Source organism: Xenopus laevis, chromosome 9_10S (genome assembly GCF_017654675.1).
Source record: "Xenopus laevis strain J_2021 chromosome 9_10S, Xenopus_laevis_v10.1, whole genome shotgun sequence".
Lineage (NCBI taxonomy): Eukaryota > Metazoa > Chordata > Amphibia > Anura > Pipidae > Xenopus > Xenopus laevis.
This window is the reverse complement of record NC_054388.1, coordinates 71417097-71437404: the sequence shown is the minus strand read 5'-3', so window position 1 is coordinate 71437404 and position 20308 is coordinate 71417097. Positions and strand designations below refer to the sequence as shown.

The window sequence follows — 20308 nt, the reverse complement described above, 5'->3', positions numbered from 1 at the left end:
TTTTATTTGATGTTTTGAAGGTTTTCTAGGCATTTGTAGTGCTGATACGTATTCCTCCATTGAAATTTGAATTTGGCGCCGTATGCAAATTAACCTTCGCTAGCGTAACTTCGCTTCACTTAGCGAATCAACGCTTGCGCAACTTCGCAATCTTGCGCTACCCCTGTGCGCAACTTCGGATTTTAGTGAATTTGCGGAGCGCTGGCGAAACTACGCCTGGCGAAGTGTGGCGAAGTGCGGCGAAGAGCGGCGAAGTTGCGCCTGGCGCAACTACGAATCTTAGTGAATTTGCCCCAGAGTGAGAACTGAGAATGAGTATGCCTGCATGTGGTTTGGGGATCTTTTTATAGTATATTTTTTTTATAAATTTGTGAGTATAATAAAACATATTTACTAAAATAGGAGCAAAATTCAGTTTGCACCACTGCAGTAACTTCTAAAGTAACAACTAAATATTGTCTGTGCCAAAATGATGCTTGATGCCAATGTTACAGGGCATTCCCAAATAGATGACCTGTTTCACAAACATCCATCAGGTTCCCTTTGGGCACACTGTGTCTAATGCCACTGTAAATCTGTTATTGAACACCAGTGCAGAAAAAGAGCACAGTGCAGTGTGCAATTTTAGATGCAAATTGCCATGTTTCATCCCTCATTGCAGAATTTTTTTCAGACTTTTAGTTTCTTTTTTGCGGAGGGCTGAGTTGGATCCGCTGTGTGCAGCCTAATGTGTGTGTTTTTTTTTTGCAAATTGTGTGCAAGTTGTGGATCACAATTTCGGAGTTGAGACTGCATCACTTTAAGCTCAACACATAAGAACACCTTTGTGTATATTATTCTTTAGGTGCTTTGTGTATGCGATGCTTTAGGTTCTTTAGTCTGTTACAACTATTGATGCTACCAGCACTGGAATTACCGCTTTAAGGGGACCCTATAAGACAAAGTTTTCTGGGCTCCCTACACCTATAGTACAGAGGCCACACAGACGCTAAAACAATAATTAAAACACTTTGGGCCAAATGATTATTAAGCCTGCTACATCATTAAATGAAACAGTTGGTAGCCAGGAGATTCCTCACAGATAAAAAGATTAAAAAATAATTAGTGGCCAGGGTCCCCCAAATAAAAAACAACAACACTGATGGATAGGTGGCAAGTGTCACTGCAAGGCTAGGGGGATTTATTTGTCCCTTCCAGTCCGAAAGCCTTCGGGGCACGGGGATAACTGATGGACCTCCAAAGAAATTCCGGACAACAGGGTGCACCTTTGTAGAGCCAGGGTTCAGGAAAGGAGCCTAACAGCCACACACCCCCCCCTCCCGATCCATGCAAATAAGCAGGAGGTTCGTGCACCAGATCAAAAAGTGCAAAAAGTGCTGTAGTGTAATTAGTGTTGCCACCTGGCCGATATGTTACAGGCCTGGCCAGTAAAAATGATGGTTGATCCAAATGTAATTAATAGAGAAAAAAGATAATTATATAGGAAAGCCGGTATTTTTTCCAGAAAAGTTGGCAACCCTAAGGGGCATATTTACTAAAGGTTGAATATTGAGGGTTAATTAACCCTCGATATTCGACCATCGAAGTAAAATCCTTCGACTTCGAATATTGAAGTCAAAGGATTTACCGCAAATACTGGATTTTAATCCATGGATTGAACGATTTTCCTTTGATCAGAAATAGCTTGCAAAACTTATGGGGAAGGTCCCCATAGGCTAACATTGGTGCTCGGTAGGTTTAAAGTGGCGAAGTATGTAGTCGAAGTTGTTTTTTAAAGAGACGGTACTTTGACTATCGAATGGTCGAATATTTGAACGATTTTCAGTTCGAATAGTTCGAATCAAAGTCGTAGTCGAAGGCCGAAGTAGCCTATTCGATGGTTGAAGTACCCAAAAAAAACCTTTGAAATTCGAAGTTTTTTTACTTCTAATCCTTCACTCGAGCTTAGTAAATGTGCCCCTAAGTGTAATTGATGGCTAGCTTCACCAAGTGAAGCTCTGGCACCCCAGGTTTGCAAGGCCTGGGACAAAAAGCTCATGGCTCAAATCATATGCATATGGTATCCCCTCCACTGATAAGAACAGATACTACACTTGATCTTAGCCAAAAGGTTGAGAACTAAGAATCAGATTTGGGCTCATCTACTCACTTATCTGGTTTCAACACAGGTGCTCATTTTCTTAGCTTGAAGGCAGTTAGGGAGGTGTGGCTCAAGCCGAAATGCATGAAAACGCTGCACGCTGCGTTTTCATCCAACAGCTGGATAAATGTAGTTCTTACCTGCGATTTCTCCTTCACTTCCTGTATCTTCAGGACATCCGACACGTCGCATACATTTCATCTCTCGAGCCGTACCGTGGAGTTCCTCCCTTAAAAGGAAATGAATTTACTCCAAACAGAGTCCCCTGAAATCTGGCATCCTACATGGCGTTATAAAACAGCCAATCACTTTGCTTATTTGTCAAACCCTGGACCTTTTTTATTTTTGCTTGGCTCCTTAACAATTTTTACATTTGAGTGTGGTATTCTACCGGCCTGGCCGGTAAAAATGATACTTGATTCCGATGTTATTAATAGGAAAAAATATATATGAAGGCTGGTATTTTCTTCCAGAAAAGGTGGCAACCCTACTCACGGTTAAAATAGGTTGACAACCTCCACCATATAGGATCAGACAGTTTGTTTTATACCGAAATGTAAACTTTGTTGTTTTAGTCCTTACCTTAGCAACCATGCAGTGGTCTGAATGGCTGACGTGAAAATGATATTCAGTTTTCCCAGAATAAACAGAACAATACAAATGTGGCCATACACATGACATACCCTTTGTGCTATATCTGTCTGATCGCCCTGTAGGCCAATTTGAAGGGTAATGTGCCTGCTTTAGGCTAATGTTACAATGTTTTTTCTCAGCTCATGAAAAAAAACAGCATTACTTCCAGATTTCACCCTGTATGCAACATGTTATGTTTTTGACATCTGTCAATGCACACATGGGGGAGCTTGAGCCTTTTAGGTCACTAGCCCAGGGGCATAACCAGGTCCGGACTGAGAATTAAAATAGGTACACAGAGATCCAATCAGCCCACATAGAGGCCCACGCAGCCCCAACCAGCCCACTAAATACTGACTTTCTATGGGACCTCATAGCAGCCCCTCTGGCATTTGCCAGAACCCACAGATTGCCAGTCAGTGCCTGGGCATAACTACAGACAGAGTTGCCCTAACTACAAAGGAAGCAGACCCTGTGACTAGGGTTGCCAGCCTTCCTATATATTTATCTTTTTTCCATTGGGATCAACCATCATTTTTACCGACCAAGCCAGTAAAATACCGGCCAGGTGGCAACCATACCTGTGACTGCAGGGGGGCAGGAGGTATAGGGGGCCCCATGAGGCTCTATTTAATGAGCAATTTCAATATACATTTGTAAAACAGGACAACCTCTGCATATTTTGGGGGCCCTAAAATGAATTTGCTGTGGGGCCCAGTGACATTTAGTTCCACCACTGGCACTAGCCCTTAGAAAAAAATAATACTGAAAATCACTTCACATGTGAGTTTTTTTATTAATGTGCATTAATGTGAATTTCACTGAAACATAGGACATAGAGCTCCACTTGCTCTAAATTTAAGATCATATAAATCGACATAAGATGCAAATATGTGTCCTGGCCACTGCTGTTACATAACTTGAACGCCCAGGACTACTGTCTCATTGCAGTTCAGCAGCCAGAGCGATTTGTTCTGGTGACATCATCACTCCCACGCCTTAAGCAAGCGCAACAGAAGCGTCGCCGCTACTGCACGTCACGTCGTTCCGCCGCCTGCTCAGGGCTGGGGTGGGCGTGTGCTTCTGTGTTCCACGCCCACTCAGTGGCAGGAAGGGAGGGAGCAGGCGGCGAGAATCAGGGCAGGCGTGTCAGCGCGTTACATTGCGGAGCATGGGCGCTGTATAGCTTTCCCCTCCCTCCCTTCCCCACCAACCACAACAACCCCCCCCCCCGCCCTGACCGAACACTATCGCTTCCGAGAGGCGCTCTCTCACCCCAGCCGAGCGGTTGGGGGTAATTTACAACGGAGGCGACGGGGTGTCGAATTGAAGAGCCGACATGTCGCGCTCCGTGTTGCAGCCCAGTCAGCAGAAGCTGGCGGAGAAGCTCACTATCCTTAACGACAGGGGGGTCGGGATGCTCACTCGCCTGTACAACATCAAGAAGGTAATCGTGAGGGTGGGAGGCCTCTACAGGCACTGGGGCCCATGCATTCACTATATATAGGGGTCAGTCTGGGGCCAAAATCTTTATAGGGCTGCAATTCCAAGCATTTATCTATGGAGAGGTTGTGGGCGGTGGGGTGCTGGGAGTTGTAGTGCGGTGGGGTGCTGGGAGTTGTAGTGCGGTGGGATTGGGGCATCTGAGAGGGTGAGATGGTTAAAGGGGCAGTGGAGAGGTTCCCTGGGCGGTGCAGGATGAGAGATCCCAGCTGCAGGGAGCGAGTGGGAGGAGGAAGTCCTTCCTAATCAATCCCAGGAAAAGAAATCACTGCTCAGCTGCCTCATCACGAAACATGGATTTCTAATTTGTTCCTCTGAGTGTCTGTTTATGTACATGGGAATAAATGTGCTACAGCATAAAGGCCTACAGCATGAAATGCTATTTATATCATATCACAGGGGTGGGATCTGTTATCTGGAATGGTTGGTGCCTGAGGTTTTCCATAATTTAGAGCATCATGTCTTAACACTACCACAACCATTAAAAAACTGGATGATTTAAACCCCATATGGGTTTATTCTGCTTTGTTTATTAGTACAAGGTACATTTTAACTTGGCACATTCTTATAAAATGCACATCTGCTTCATGCTTTTTGGGAAATCACAGTGGCATGTTTAAAGCTTTCTAGATAATGGGTTTCAGGGTCACAGATTCCATAGCTGTAAATAACATTCCGTCTAGTTTAATTGTGTTTGTGTCAGTAATGTGCTGTCACAGTACATTCACTCAAGTATCCATCTTTCATGAAACTAAACATGGAATGCTGTGTTTGTCAGACCATTGCATCCCATTGACAACAACATTTAAAGGGCAAATGGTTGCAAGTTTCTGATAAATTATTTCCCTAAACACAAATCCAATTGCCATGTGGGAAAGTATCATATACAAAACCTCCTGGTCCATTCATTAACGCAAAGTTTGCTTTTTTTGTACTTGAAAAAAACTTAGAGCAACATAGTTTTGTGTTAGAGATCCCATGGCTGCCCAGTATGTGACCCCACAGCTTTGTTTGCAAGGACAATTTCAGATATCTAATTCAATTCTGACTATAAGAGGATGATGAGAGGTTTAACTATAAGACAGTTTGGAGTGGTGGTGGGGGCACTGGTTGCATATCACTCTCTAGGGTTGCCACCTTTTCTGGAAAAAAATACCGGCCTTCCTATATATTTATCTTTTTTCCCTATTAATTGGGATCAACCATCATTTTTACCGAACAGGCCGGTAAAATACCGGCCAGGTGGCAGCCCTACTACAGGATGGGAAACCGTATCTACCTGGGAAGAGAGTTGGATGTTTAATGATCATCTGCACTGAATGTTACATGTATTGTAATCTGGGCATGATAATCAAACATCTGATGGAGTTCTCGGGCATCAATGGATCCTGGGCTGGCCTATGATTTTAATCTATGATTCATTTCTGATTTGCCCAAAATGGCAAAATATAACTGCTGGAGTGATGCTGGAGAAAGTTATTGTATGTATGATGTAAAACTGTATTTGTTTTCTGGATGGTTAAGAAGAGATGAAAGTGATGTGGTGGCAGTCATGATGTATGCATATTCCGTTCTGATAAAGCATTAGACCACATTTTGTGTAGTCATTAATGGACGTATTAGTGAGATATAATGTATAATGCTATAAAGCACTGATGTGTAACCTGTGTTACTCGTGAGGATGTAGAAGTACAACTTCCAGCAGCCTAAAATTGTTGTCTTTTCTATAAAGCTCTTTTAACACGTGTTTGTTTCAGTTGGCGCAGTATCTTTCTGTTTATGTCAGGAAAGTGAATTGAAGGTTGAAACCTCCTACTGATATGTAATATTATTTTGCACTGAATGGCAAAATCTCAATTCTTAGGTCTTCAACTTTTTTCATATTGTGGTAGTGTGGTTCACCTTTAAGTTAACTTTTAGTATGTTGTAAAATAGGAAGAATTGTAAGCAACTTTTCAATTGGTTTTCATTATTTATTTTTAATATCTTTTGATTTATTTGCCTCCTTCTTCTGACTCTTTCCAGCTTTCAAATGGGGCTGACTGACCCCATCTAAAAACAAATGCTCTGCAAGGCTACAAATGTATTGTTGTTGCTACTTTTTATTACTCCTCTTTCTATACAGACCTCTCCTATTCATATTCTAGTCTTATTGAAATCAATGCATGGTTGCTATAGGAATTGGAGAGTTGCTGAATATAAAGATTTACTCAAAAACCACAAATAATAAAAAATAAATTAAAACAAATTGCAAATTCTGTACATTATACTAAAAGTAAACTCAAAGGTGAACAACCCCTTTAAAACAAAATATAACTGGTTACTTTTTAGGATTTAGGTGGTTATGTAATAAAATGCACAAAGTTTGCCCAGGAGCAATAACCCATAGAAACCAATCCACAGATCATTTATTGTTTTCTATGTGTTACTGCTCCTGGGCAAAGTTAGTACATGTATGAGGATCTGTTATCCAGAAAGCTCTGAAATTACAGAAAGGCCATCTCCCATAGACTTCATTTTATCCAAATAATCCACATTTTTTTTTTTAAAAAAAAATTCTCTAATAATAAAACAGTTGCTTGTACTTGATCCAAACTAAGATCAAATTAATCCATCCTGGAAGCAGAACCAGCCTATTGGGTTTTTGAATGTTTACACGATTTTCTAGTCAACTTAAGGTATAAAGATCCAAATTACAGAAACATCTGTTATCCGGAAAACCCCAGCTCCCGAACATTCTGGATAACAGGTCCCATACCTGTACCTTTTATTACATGTGGGGGTATGTATTTTATGAAGACATGGCTTTATACATGCACTATTCATTTGTCCTTTGTACCTGTCAAGGAAGCAACCGAATACAGGATTCGGTTCGGGATTCGGCCGAATCCTTCTGCACGGCTGAACCAACTCCGAATCGTAATTTGCATATGCAAATAGCGGGTGGGGAGGGAAGTCACAAAACAAGGAAGTAAAAAATGGTTTCCCCTTCCCACTCCTAATTTGCATATGCAAAATAGGATTTGGTTCGGTATGCAGCCGAATCTCTTGCCAAGGATTCGGGGGTTCGGCCGAATCCAAAATAGTGGATTCGGTGTATCCCTAGTAAAGACTCTAGTTTACTGTTTAGGTCTAGCTGCCCAGATTGGATTTAGTTGTCCACTTTTCAGCTGGATCTGAGTTTGATTAAATTAATGTAGGCATTGGACTACCAGTACCAGTCATTTAAACTGTATGTTGAGTTTGATGAATGTCTGTGCTGAACATAATTTCTACTGATTGTTTCTAATTAAGAAATATTTGTGGTATTACTTGCAGAAAACAAGAATAAGGCCACTTTCTTATTCTATCACATCCTGGTTCTAACACGTAAAAAAATGTACTAGTCCACAGATAAGCCCTTTGTATAATGAGCAGCTCCTTATCTCAAGGCCAAACCCTTGCCAAACAAGCGGATCTTATAAGGCTATGGACAGACAGGCTGTTGTCGGCGGCTGATCAGTAATTTTGCAGGCTGATAGAAGCAGATCTGCTCAGTGCCGCTGCTCCGTTGATTTGAATCAGATCAGCCCGTGTGCGCACACACAGGCTGAGGTCAGCCCAATTAAACAGGCTGACAACAGCCTGTGTGTCCATAGCCTTAAACTGGCCATAGACGCAAAGATTCGGTCCTTGATTCGTATGATTTTCGGGCAGTTTGTGGATAGTCCCGACATTTTTCGTCCCATGAAGATCGGTCCTTTGGACGATCGGGCAGGTTAAAAGATTTCTGTTGGCTCACCATAATATCACTGCATGTATTGCCGATTGGATGATTTTCAGTGGGAGGCTGTCACTAGCTTTTGCCGGACATAAACTTTCATATGATTGCTGTCAGGGCAGAACATAGTCTGATCTGCTTTTACTACTTCATTTAAACTGAAGGTTAGTGTCAGGTCGGGAGATGGGGATGTTCCTTTCGTTCGTCCGATATTGCAGGTAATCTGCACGTCTATGGCCACCTTAAGTTGATACATTTGTTATCTTTGTCCCTGCTGAGCAGAATCCCCAAATTTCATTAAAAGGCAGCTGTTGGATACAATTGTTGCTAATACTCCAGAGATGCTGCTGAAAATGTATCAACTAATTGTATCAACTAAATGTAGCAAATTGTAACCGTTCAGAATCTGCACCTGAATTACTGAGCTGCCAGACTCCAACACCACAGGCAGGAACATTCAACTTTAAACTTAGATTTTGGAAAAACGGTAAAAAATGGAAAGCAATTGAAAAAAGTCTTTACTTCTGGAAAACAATCTGAAAACAACTCAACTGAAAGTGTTTGGAAGGTGAACAACCCCTTTAACACAATCCTACTAAAGGTTAGTCCACACAAGGAGATTCGGGAGATTTAGTCGCCTGGCGACTAAACCCCTCTTCTTCTGGGCTACAATCTCCCCGAACTGCCTCCGTGTGTCTTCACATCCGATATAATGAAAAGTCGCCTGCGCTAAAGCACACGCGGCACTTCGTTTTCCGAAGTCACACAAAGTTTCCTCGTGAGACGACTTTGGAAAACATCGCCAGATGACTAAATCTCCCCAATCTCCTCATGTGGACTAACCCTTAATGTGTTTTTATAGCAAAACTGTATATATGTATACACTGCCCATTTATAGGATAAGTGGACGGAGCCTTGCTTAAAGGCAATGTAAAACTGCACCTAGAAAGCCTTGGTTACACTTACAACATGGTATACTGAATGATTTTAGAGCAGTAGAGCATACAATATAAAAACAGCCAGTAAACATTTAATTGCATTAATTGGTGCATACAACATATTTATTGTATTTAAAAAGGACCCGTCACCCAAAAACATTATTCAAAATCCTATTTAATCACATTAGTCAAGCAAAATGAACTATAAAGGAATTGTTCAGTGTAAAAATAAAAACTGGGTAAATAGATAGGCTGTGCAAAATATAAAATGTTTCTACTATAGTAAGTTAGCCAGTATGTAATGTATAAAGGCTGGAGTGACTGGATGTCTAACATAACAGAACATAGTCCAACTTCCTGCTTTTCAACTCTCTTGGTTTTCACTGACTGGTTACCAGGCAGTAACCAATCAGAGACTTGAAGGGGGGCCACATGGGTCATATCTGTTGCTTTTGAATCTGAGCTGCATCAGGATCAATTGCAAACTCACTGAACAGATATGTACCTTGTGACCCCCCTTTAAGTCGCTGACTAGCTCAGAGTTAGAGAGCTGAAAAGCAGGAAGTAGTGTTCTGGCTATCATGTTAGACATCCAGTCACTACATTTTTGGCTAACTAACTATACTAAAAAACATTTTTTATTTTGCACACCCTAGTTATTTATCCAGTTTTTATTTTCACACTGAACTATTCCTTTAATTCCACTATATAAATTATTTGAATCTTGCTTCCTTGAGTCTGGGATTTCATAATTATAGCAAGCAGGCAGCAGCCATTTTGTGCACACTGTTATTAAGACAAGCCTTGCATCATCTCAGAATCTTGTTTGTGCACCAAAATGGGGGACCCGATGTCCATCCCCATGCCCTGGTTACACAATTAAATGGTAAAGAGAACAGGGGGAATATGTGGAGAGCAGTGACATCTAGGAAGTGCTGAATGGAAAGTGAAAGTAATTATCTGCCCCGCCTCTATGCCCATGGCATAGAGGAGTGGCAGACAATATTTGATTGACAGCTGAGATTTTTAAATGAGCTTACAACAGCTATGAATGCTTTAATAAAAAATAGAAATTGGATTTCATGTTTAATATAAAAAGGACTTTTATTATACAGATTTTTGTGTCTGGGTGACAGGTCCACTTTAAGCTGCTTCCCATGTTTCTGTGTGTTCCCTCACCAATTCATTTGTTGATGGGAATTATTGATAGAAAGGTGTACTATAGAATGTGTGGACAGGGCAAAGTGCCATTTAGGATTAAGATCATTGCTTACTGTTTTCATAGAACATCCATTCTCCGTGTTTTAGTATTTACATTAAGTGGAAGCTACCAAATCACTTGCTTTATTCAATGCTTTCTTTAAAGAGATCCCATTATAAAATTGCAATAAAGTGGTTAACGGCTAAAGTTGATACCTTCTCTTTGCTAGGACATATACAGATTAGATAATGCTGCTACATGTATGGGGCCTGTTATCCAGAATGCTCAGGATCTGAGGTTTTCTGAATCTTTAATTCATTTCCATCTTCATACCTTAAGTCTACTAGAAAATTGTGCAAACATTAAATAAACCCAATAAGTTGGTTTTGCTTCCAATAAGCATTAACTATATCTTAATTTGGATCAAGTACAAGGTGCAGTTTTGAGATTCCATTGCTGTCCTGTTATTCTCTATTCTCCTTTTTCACAGGATACATTGCTTGATGGCAACAGAAGAAGGGTTTGTTGGGCTAATTGGGAATTTTTTTATTTTCCCCTTGACATAGCCAAGGCAGATACATTTTTGCATCCTTTATAAATACACCATTTAAAGGAAAACTATACCCCTCAAACAATGTAGGTCTCTATTAAAAGATACTGAGTAAAACAGCTCATGTGTAAAACCCTGCTTCATGTAAATGAACCATTATCATAATAATAAACTTTTTTAGTAGTATGTGCCATTGGGTAATCATAAATAGAAAATTGCCATTTTAAAAAAATAAGGGCCGCCCCCGTAAGATTCACTGTGCACACATACAAACCACATGTAAGGTCACATGAGCCAATTAACAGACAGAGTTCTGCCTTTTGCTTCCTCACTTCTTCCTGTTACAGTTAGTGTTGTAGTATTTCTGGTCAGGTGATCTCTGAGGCAGCACAGATAGAGTCACGAAATGGTGGTTCAAGGCAAGAGATGTAAAAGGGCAGTATTTATGTAAATATATTCCAGTTTGGTAAGATTCTTTAATATGTCATTCAATTTGATATAAACTATCTGTTGCTTAAGTATTCATTTTGGGGGTATAGTTTTCCTTTAATGCCTGTGTCAGCCCATTTCGGTGCCCCATATAGCTGCATGTTTCTGACAATTGACAGATAGGAGTATGAAAGCTGTGTTGACTGCTGAGCAGCCCATTCTAACCGCTGTTCAGGCAATATTTATGTTTCTGATACGTTCAAATTGCCATCATTTTTCAAAAGAAGGGAGACAAAAGATTACAGGAAATTCCAGTGTATATTTTGGTGATGGTGAAAAAAAAATCTTACCCTTTGTTGGGGAGGGAGTCACAGGTGGTCGAGGAGCAGGGGTTGGGGAGGTTGTCGGTGGGGTCACCGTCCAATTGGGCGCACTGGCGTCAAATTCAGCGCTCCACGTTCATTGTTCGCCGGCCCAGTTCATGACTATCCGCAGCCTGGTTGTGAGCCGCGGCCCGGTGGTTGGGGACCCCTGTCCTATGTGGCTGTTGTTGAACTACAAATTCAAATTTCAATCACTGATCAATGTATACTGCCTACTCCCATGGTTTCTTGATTTTTATGTTTTCTGCATTGTTTGTATTTTTAAGTTAACGTTTTAACTTTAACCCACCTTGAGACACCAGTCAGTATAACCATACAATACAGGACTAATGCATGTCCTATTATTTTTGGTTTTTTCAAAAATCGTGGTCTCATCAGAGGCCCAGAACCTGCATTAATCCTAAAAAAAAAAAAAAAGCCTTGCTCTGCTGCCATAACCCTCTTGGCTAAACTATCTGCACAGGTTCTCATGTGTTCATCACTCTTGAAAGACAGGATCTTTAACTTTATGGGCCATTTAAGTATGTGGCACAGTCAACAGAGAACCTCTTGTCAACCTGTATTAAATCTTGGTGAGGCCTCAAAGGACATTTCTTACTTCAAATCTCAGAGAAAATTAAACTCCTGTGGTATTGCGGTCATAAGGACTGTTAATTAGACTGGTTTATGTATAGAAAGAGGAAGTTGAGGTGCACAGTTTCTAGCAAGGTCAGGCAATACAGTTGCACTTGTTTTTTAATTATATTTTCTATTGGGAACTAATATTATGGGTTGCTTTAAAGCTTCAAGAGGCCTTTCAGAACAATGACCTGGCTAAAGGGGACACATAGCAACTTTTAAAATTGCCCTCATGGTAAAAAAAAAAAAAAAAAAGTCCCTTTTACTCCCAAATATAGATGGTGCGGGCTTTGTTTAAAACATTTTAACAGCAGAAAATCCCAATTCGCTGGGGTGTTCCTAACTTTGGCACCACTCTGTGAGTAATGCCGTTTTTTCTAACAGAACCACTGGCAAGGGGAAGCTTAAATCACTGCTACAATTCCAATTTACCTTCACTTAAGTCGTCCCTCTGTCGGCTTTTAGATTTGCACATGCACAGTACTGTTTTTGGGGACCTTGTCCTGCTGCATTTAATGGCAGGTAAGCAAAGTGAGATTGCGCTATGGCTTGAACTCTGTAAACCACTGCAGAATATGTTGGCGATAAATAAAGAATAATACGGTTAGCATTTATATTACTAAAGAAAGGGATCGGTGGACTTTAAAAAAAATAATTTTAATAAGGGCTTATGTAATAAAAACTAAATGAGCATTGACTAAATAAAATGTTCAAAGCATTTTTTAAAATTCTTAAATTTTTTAAAATTTTATCCTTTAGAAATTTAGATATACTTTATTATATGTGCTTCTGTGCTCTCTTAGCATTTAGAGGTGGCAATAAAATATATTAAGTGTCTTGTATATTGGAGCATGTTTAAAATATAAGTTTAATTCAGCTGTAAATTTTAGACAGATAATGGTCTTCAAAAAAAAAAAAAAATCCAAGTTGCAGTGCCTACTGCTATATTTAGCTAGTTTTAAACCATTGTGGCATTTGCTGAACCCCTCCAGGTTTCCCAATCATGGCAATGCGATTTAATGAAAGTTGCACAGTAAGTGATGTCACTGTTTTGGATTGTGTTATTTTGGGCAGAGAGGCTCAACAAACAATGAAAAAGCTGCATTGCAGATTCTTTGAATTTACACTCAACAGCTGCAAATACTAGCAAATTAGTATGTGATAACTTTATCTTTTTCAATATACATTTGTTTTCTCAATACCATTTGTTCATGATAGGCAACAATAGGAACTCCATATGTTGCTGAACTGCAGTACTCCAAATCCCTGGTTGCAAGATGTATTTTCCTGCTTGCTGTTTAAAACTGTCTGTACCTTGATAAATATGAATTTATTGATTGCAAGATCAATTTGAGTTGACAGCCTTTGTTTGTTATGCCCTATATTTAAACTCTATATTCCCAATTCTGTCTATTAGAGCCACGCTGAACATCATTTCAGTAGTAAACGTGCCAAATGGATTTGAATGGGCACTTCATATTTGCCCTTACATGGCCAGCTCTGGTGTAAACATGTAGCAAATACTATTTTAAGATTTATGCAGTGGGTAGAAAAAGTGAAAGAAGTATAATGGTCTCAGATGGCAGGTTTCTTGTATTCTCTGGTTCTTTTGTAGCACCTATGCCATAGAATACAAATGAAAGCTATTATATAAGAACATTTAATTGAAAATTATATTTAACTATAATCTAGAAGCTTTAATTGAAACATATTATCATAGTTTATTCTGCCAAGGAAAATGTATCAAATTCTCTTACAAAGAAATCTCTTATGAAGACTAACAAAACAGTGAGTCAGAAATGACACCCACTCATGCTTTTAAGGGGCAAGGACACTGTGTATTTGTAAAATGCTGTTTTTGAAAAAAAAAAAAATGTATATACTGAGTAAATCAAGGACACTCCTGTGTCTGTTATTCGTGTTTAAAAGTAATGTCTTGTTTAAATATGTTTGACCACTGGAGACCAGTGTTTCCTTTGAAAAAGTAAACTTTGCTTTAAAGCACCATGTATACTTCTGCATAATTATTTATTATGCAAATTTATTCACGCACTGAATCCAAATTGGCATATGCAAATTAGGGAACGGAAGGGCGAAAGATGTCAGGAAAAATGTGATCCCCTAAAGTACAGTAACACCAAAAAAGTGTTTTCAAGTAATGAAAATATGATATACTGTTGTGCTACACTAGTACAACTGGTGTTTTGTTTCAGAAACTTTACTGTAGTTTATATAAACATGCAGCTGTGTAGCCATGGGGGCTGTCATTTAAAGCTAAAAAAGGAGAAAAGACACAGGATACACAGCAGATAAAATAAGCTCTCTAGTATACAATGGGATTCTTCAGAACATATCTGCTATCTACTGTGTATCCTGTGCTTGAATGGCTACCCCGTGGCAGCTCAGCTATTTGCATTGAAAGTTTCCATTTCACTCTACTGCACAAGGACACAGCCCAGGGCAGCCAAAGAATCACTTAGACAAGAAGGAAGATGTTGGGTTTATTTATCTATAAGCAGCCATGGGCCCATGGTTAGGGTGGCTGCTTTAGTAGGGACAATAAAAGCAAAACACAGAAATTATCATTGATTTCATAGAGGAAAGCTAAATGAATTATCTGTTAAACTCCAGTCAGTTTGAGAGACAGATGTTTGGATACTATTCAGAAATTATTTGCAGTCAGGGCATATTTGTATCTGCTACAAGTGTTTAATTTCCAGAATTAAGAGCAATGTGGCACACAACGGCTGATGTGCTCCCATCAATTGGCGCAGAGGATAGACTTTCACGATTTTGTAGCAAAATCCACCCTGTGTGTGCACTGACTTTGGCTTTTTCTCCGATGGTTTTAATAAGTTAGTGGAAAAAACAACTTGTATGACTCTGCCCTTAGACTTACAAGAAACCAACAACAGTTGCTTTTGTAATAGCAGCTTCTCCTTTACTCTGATTTTCTGTAGATCTAAATCACTCTCTGTATTATCTGTGGGGGAAAAAAATTGTGTTCTCACGCCAAATATGGTATGGGATACCTTGTCCTTATAAATTATTTTAATTATGTTCTTGTTTTCTTTAATAATCTCTACCTTGTACTTGATCAAAACTAAATTGCACAAATTCATATTGGTCGACACATAACCAAATTGGCATTATTTAATGTTTGATATTTTTTTTTGATTATTAGCAAGCTTAAGATATATTAAAAGATTCCTTCTCCAGAAAACTCCAAATCATAACCATTTTAGATAACAGATCCTATTATCATTCTCTGGAACAACCTCAAATATGTTAACAAAATATAGTTTTTTTCCAAGTTGTTATGTAGGTCACATTAAAGTTATAGAATGAGGGAGATTTTGGGCAGTGCGGAATCTGCATGTAAAGACATTAAAGAGTTTATTTTAAAGAATATTTAAAGACTTGTGTTTATTCTAATAACTATCCAGGAGCTCTTCCCACTTTTAGTGATGCAGAATGACTGTGTAATAAACTGTGCATCTGGCAGTTATATAATTATATTTACAGAGAGCTGCTCACATATTGTGCCAGTGTCACAGCTGCTATTTCTAGATAAAAAAAATGACATTGTATTTCTTGCGTTGGCCAACTTGTGCCTGAATGGCCTGCCAAAGCCCTAGTGCCTTTGTTTAAATGTCCAGCTTGTCATTTACAGAAGCCAGCATAGGTAAATCAGGAGAGAAATATATCTGATGCAGAAACAGGATGAGAGAAACATACATGTAATAATACTAAATCCAGAAATTGCATAATCTCAAATCACCCTAATTATTAATAGTATTTATAAAGCGACAGTTTGCACTCTCCCTTCACATCTTCACTCTTCATAAATGTGTGCCCTTTATGTACCTTTGGTAGGTTTGTTCTTCAAGGGATTTTTTTGGTTTTTATCTTATTTTCCTGGATGTGCGTGTTGTTTAATCATTTATTGTGGCAATTTTGAGAATACATTAGATTAAATTATATATTCCAAAATTTAATTTCTCAAATTCGCCAGTTGAAAAGCACCCTGCATGTTTTTTCTTTTAAATTTCCTCATAGCTGTTGCCTTACTTATGAGATAAAGGTGACATTGAACACAGAAAGTTCAATATGTAAGCTGTAGTGAAATTTAAAGAAAACTATATCCCCTAACAATGCAGGTCTCTAAAAATATATTGCATACAACCGGTCATCTTAAAATCACTTAAGCTCACTTAAATCTCAAACTCCTTTTATCCCCAATCCAGTGATCCAATAAGGCTCTCTTTTGCCTCCAAAACAATGATTTCCAGAAAGAATTACTGTAAATCTCAACAGCAAACCGTTGTTGAGAAGGGGGGGAAAAACAGAAAAAAAATATATAGTGTAATACGTCAAATAATTTGACGCCCGTGACACACAATAAACTGGATCAGTGAATACCAACTAATACATGGGTAGAACAGTGAATAGTGAGAAATATTACATCACACATGTTTAGTACGGTGAATGAAGAAGAGTTCAGGTAAGTTTGATACCTACACTAAAAACCAGGATCAATCCGATAGTTGATTATACTCACAAGAGCCCCAAGCTTAAATAGCATAGATCAAATTGTAAATGTGTGATCATTGGTGTTACCATGATTGCCTATGAAATGCTTTACTTGAGAGAAGACACTAAAAGACAAAAGTTCTTTAAAAGGCATGTAAAGGCAAAAAAATAAAATCCCATTTTAATTTCTTTAATGAAACAGAAACCTATCTCCAATATACTTTAATTAAAAAATGTGTACCGTTTTTATAAGAAACCTGACTGTATGCAGTGAAATTCTCCATTCCTTTACTGCTGTGCATAGGAATTGTCAGACGGTCTCTAACTGCTCTGCAGGGAAACAATCATACTTATGAACAGCAGGGGGAGGCCCACCTTACTTCAAAGCTGTACAGAACTCAAGCAGCTTTGTTTGTTTCCCTGTAGAGCAGTCGGCGACTGTGTAGAGATTTGTATTGGATTTTATATTTGCCTTTACATCCTCTTTACTGTTTCCAACCCCAGTTGCAGGGACAAAGATCATGGAGCCAGAACAGATAAACTGGGATTGTATTTGAAGGATTATTTTGCTGCAGCCACTGGTTCTGCAGACTTGGAGAAAGTTTGTATTAAACAATACAAAAACTATAAAATGCACATTAGATTATATGACAACACAGGACCCAGTGCAGTTTGCATATTCTGATTATTAATCAGTCTGTTCCTTATACAGTGGCCAGTTCAGATATGAACATGTAGTAGAATATGGTGTGTGTGTATAGTTGAAACCATGATATGTATTGATTGGGGTGTCAAGTTAAATATTATATTTTCACAATGTGACTTATTCACCTGGAAATATATTTCACCAGGGATTATTGCTGTATGTGAAGGTATGCATGGTTTCAAAGAGCATTTGCATGGTTTTGTTTGATTAACAACAAATTTTCTGTCTGCTAATTCCTTCTAACCAATACAAATGTATTCCACGTGATCCAAAAGAGCATTTGCTTCAAACCAAAAAGCTGATAAGATTGGACACAGCTAACTCTTGTGCAGAACTTGTATTTCAGGTGCTTGTCACAAAGGATAGCTGTTAATCACAACTGGCTAGTAATTGGCTTTGTTTTCCTTTTTTATGTACCCATAGAAACAGATTGCTAGCCAGCTATATTTTAACTTCCCTGTGTGACATCCAATACATTTACTTGTGCAGGGTAGCTGAAAAATGCTTCATAGCCATGTTGTGCATGAATTGTACTCTGGTAATATAACAAGTCACTTTTTATAAACTGAGCCATTTAATATAAAAGTTCTTGCTGGTAATTATGTACTGCACTGCACATCAACTGATGTCATACATGTGTTTGGATTAATGACAATTTTGTGCATGAGTACAGTATTTAAAGCTGGAATACAACATCCAAAAGAAGTCGATTGGTCAAAGTATGATGGAGTTGTTGTTGTTAAATAGGCATTAGTTTAATGAATAGCAAATATACTTTTGCCTATTGTTTAATTGTGCAATATCTTTTGTTTTTTCTTTTGTAAAATAACCAGCCTCCAGCTAATGGAAGGGAGGGGGTTGTTTATACGGATGGCAAAGTATAAAAAAGGGGTCTTGTGTTGAAAAAGGGGTATACTGCCGCTATAAAAATCACCTTACTGCATTTGGAACATAAGTGATGGTGTGATGAAGTTGTTGAAGCGCATAAATTTGTATCATACTTGCAGCATCTTTGAGATGAGTCCCTCTGGCTCCATTCCTCTCCGTTTGTCTGTGTCCCAATGAAAAAGGTAACTGGGTAAGGAATCCGTTTAACTGATGACCTCTTCAAAGCACCCATCTCTAATAATACAAAGATAAAGGAGCAATACTGTATTGTATGCCAAATGTCAGTGCCCCTACTTGGCTTGAAAGTCCTTGTTCTAAATGTTAAATTGTTGATGTAAAAAAGAAATGCTACGTAGCGGGAAATGTGTAGATATGTGTCTTTGTGTAGTCCTAATCTATACTTGCATGTTAGTCTAATATTCAATGTTTACATGTAACTTTCTCTTTTTTTTTATTTAAATGCTTCCTCAGCAAGGACAAGTCTGGAAGGTTTGCATTACTTTTCACCTTCCTTTTACCAGCTTTGAAATCAGCATCTTCATTCTTCATGACTTCTCTCTCTGTAACCTAAAGCAAAGCCATAAAATTCAGTGAAGTAAAGCTAAGTAGCAATTAGCCATGTCACTCGTTACTTGCTACATAATCTGCTAAGCATGGGAGGTGCACTTGTGCATGCAGCACTCTGAGAGACACATTTTGGTTACAGCCTCTCGTACAAACCGTTATGCAAATACGTGGATGGATGTATTTAATGTAATACCAGCATGACTCAATTTTTGAGCTATATCTGTTTACATAAACTGACTTTAAATGCGCTTGATGGCCCGATTCTTTTTCCATTCATTTTAACATCTTTTGTTTTATTTTTATCAGACATGTTTAACTGTACAAAACTAAACTCTGCACAAGCACCTTAATGGTTTTAAACTGACCGTTCGTGTTTAAAGGAATTGTTCAGTATAAAAATAAAAACTGGGCAAAGAAAGGCTGTGCAAAAAAACCTCAATATTACATTGACAAATGTTGCCAACACCTGGCAGCCAGATAAACATGCTTTATTAAGAGGCAAAATAGAGACGCAAGTGTGATCAAAATATTGACAAGTGATTGCGACTGGAATGACACTAAAATTATGTTAATATAATCATATTCTCGACTGAATGTTATGACTGAATCATCCTAGCCTTTTTTTTTTCTATTTGTAAGCATATTGATGTGTTTTATTGGCCAGTATGGGAGGCCATTAGCTGTCCAATAATAGAAGGCCTATAGTTCCCATGCATTCAGTGAGCATTCTGCCGGCAGAAGGTATGATTAAATGAGTGCAACTTCCTATCCTTACATCCCAAATAATTTTCCTTAGGCAAAATGCTCACCAGAGCTGGCCCTTGTGGGACCCGTTTTAACTTGTTGTGTGAGGTCACTAACAAGCAGTGATTTCTGAAAGGTGTATGAAATTGAATTACCCAGTTGTGTCTCCCACTGATACAGTAGATGTGGGGAATATGTACATCTCCACTAAAATGCAGATATTTCTGTATTTGGGCAGTAATTGCTTAAAGGAACTAAACCCTAAAAATGCATCTTGCTAAAAATGCCATATTGTATATACTGAACTTCTTGCACCAGCCTAAAGTTCCAGTTTCTCAGCCTTATATTGTGACACTTATATTCTATGTGAACTGTATGTTTTGAGTCTGTTCCTAAGCTCAGTAACTGACCGCAACAAAGAGCCCAGTGACAAATATCCTCTTCTTTGGGTCGATTAATCTCCCCGAACTGCCTCCCCCTGGCTAGAATGTAAATCGCCGGCAGGATGACATTTAGAGTGCTTTGTTTTCCGAAGTCACCGGAAGTTTCCTCGTGAGGCAACTTCGGGTGACTTCTACCCGAATATGAGCCCTGACCCTTAGAAATAATCTTAAAGCCCTGAAAAAGTGTAATGAATGTTTATTTGAAAGATGCTTAGTGGTTTTCTTTCACTGTGCAATTAGTACTTTTGGGTGGGGCACTTGCAGGAAAATCA

The 20308-nt window shown here is 38.9% G+C and overlaps 1 protein-coding gene and 1 pseudogene across 4 annotated transcripts in view; one reads left to right on the top strand and one right to left on the bottom strand.

Annotated features, from left to right (window-relative positions):
- Positions 1–1971: 1971 nt before the first annotated feature.
- LOC121399208 lies at positions 1972–2123 on the bottom strand (annotated as a pseudogene).
- Positions 2124–3827: 1704 nt separating this feature from the next.
- Positions 3828–20308, top strand: part of nckap1.S (NCK-associated protein 1 S homeolog) — a 65645-nt gene continuing 49164 nt past the window's right edge. For 2 of the 4 annotated variants that reach the window (XM_041578904.1, XM_018238904.2), the window contains exons 1-2: positions 3828–4220; positions 18754–18771. In XM_041578904.1, coding sequence (XP_041434838.1) covers positions 4113–4220; positions 18754–18771 — 126 coding nt within the window. In that variant the 5' untranslated portion in view covers positions 3828–4112. The remainder of the gene's footprint in view (positions 4221–18753; positions 18772–20308) is intronic. The other 2 variants (XM_041578905.1, XM_018238905.2) reach the window with 2 other exon arrangements.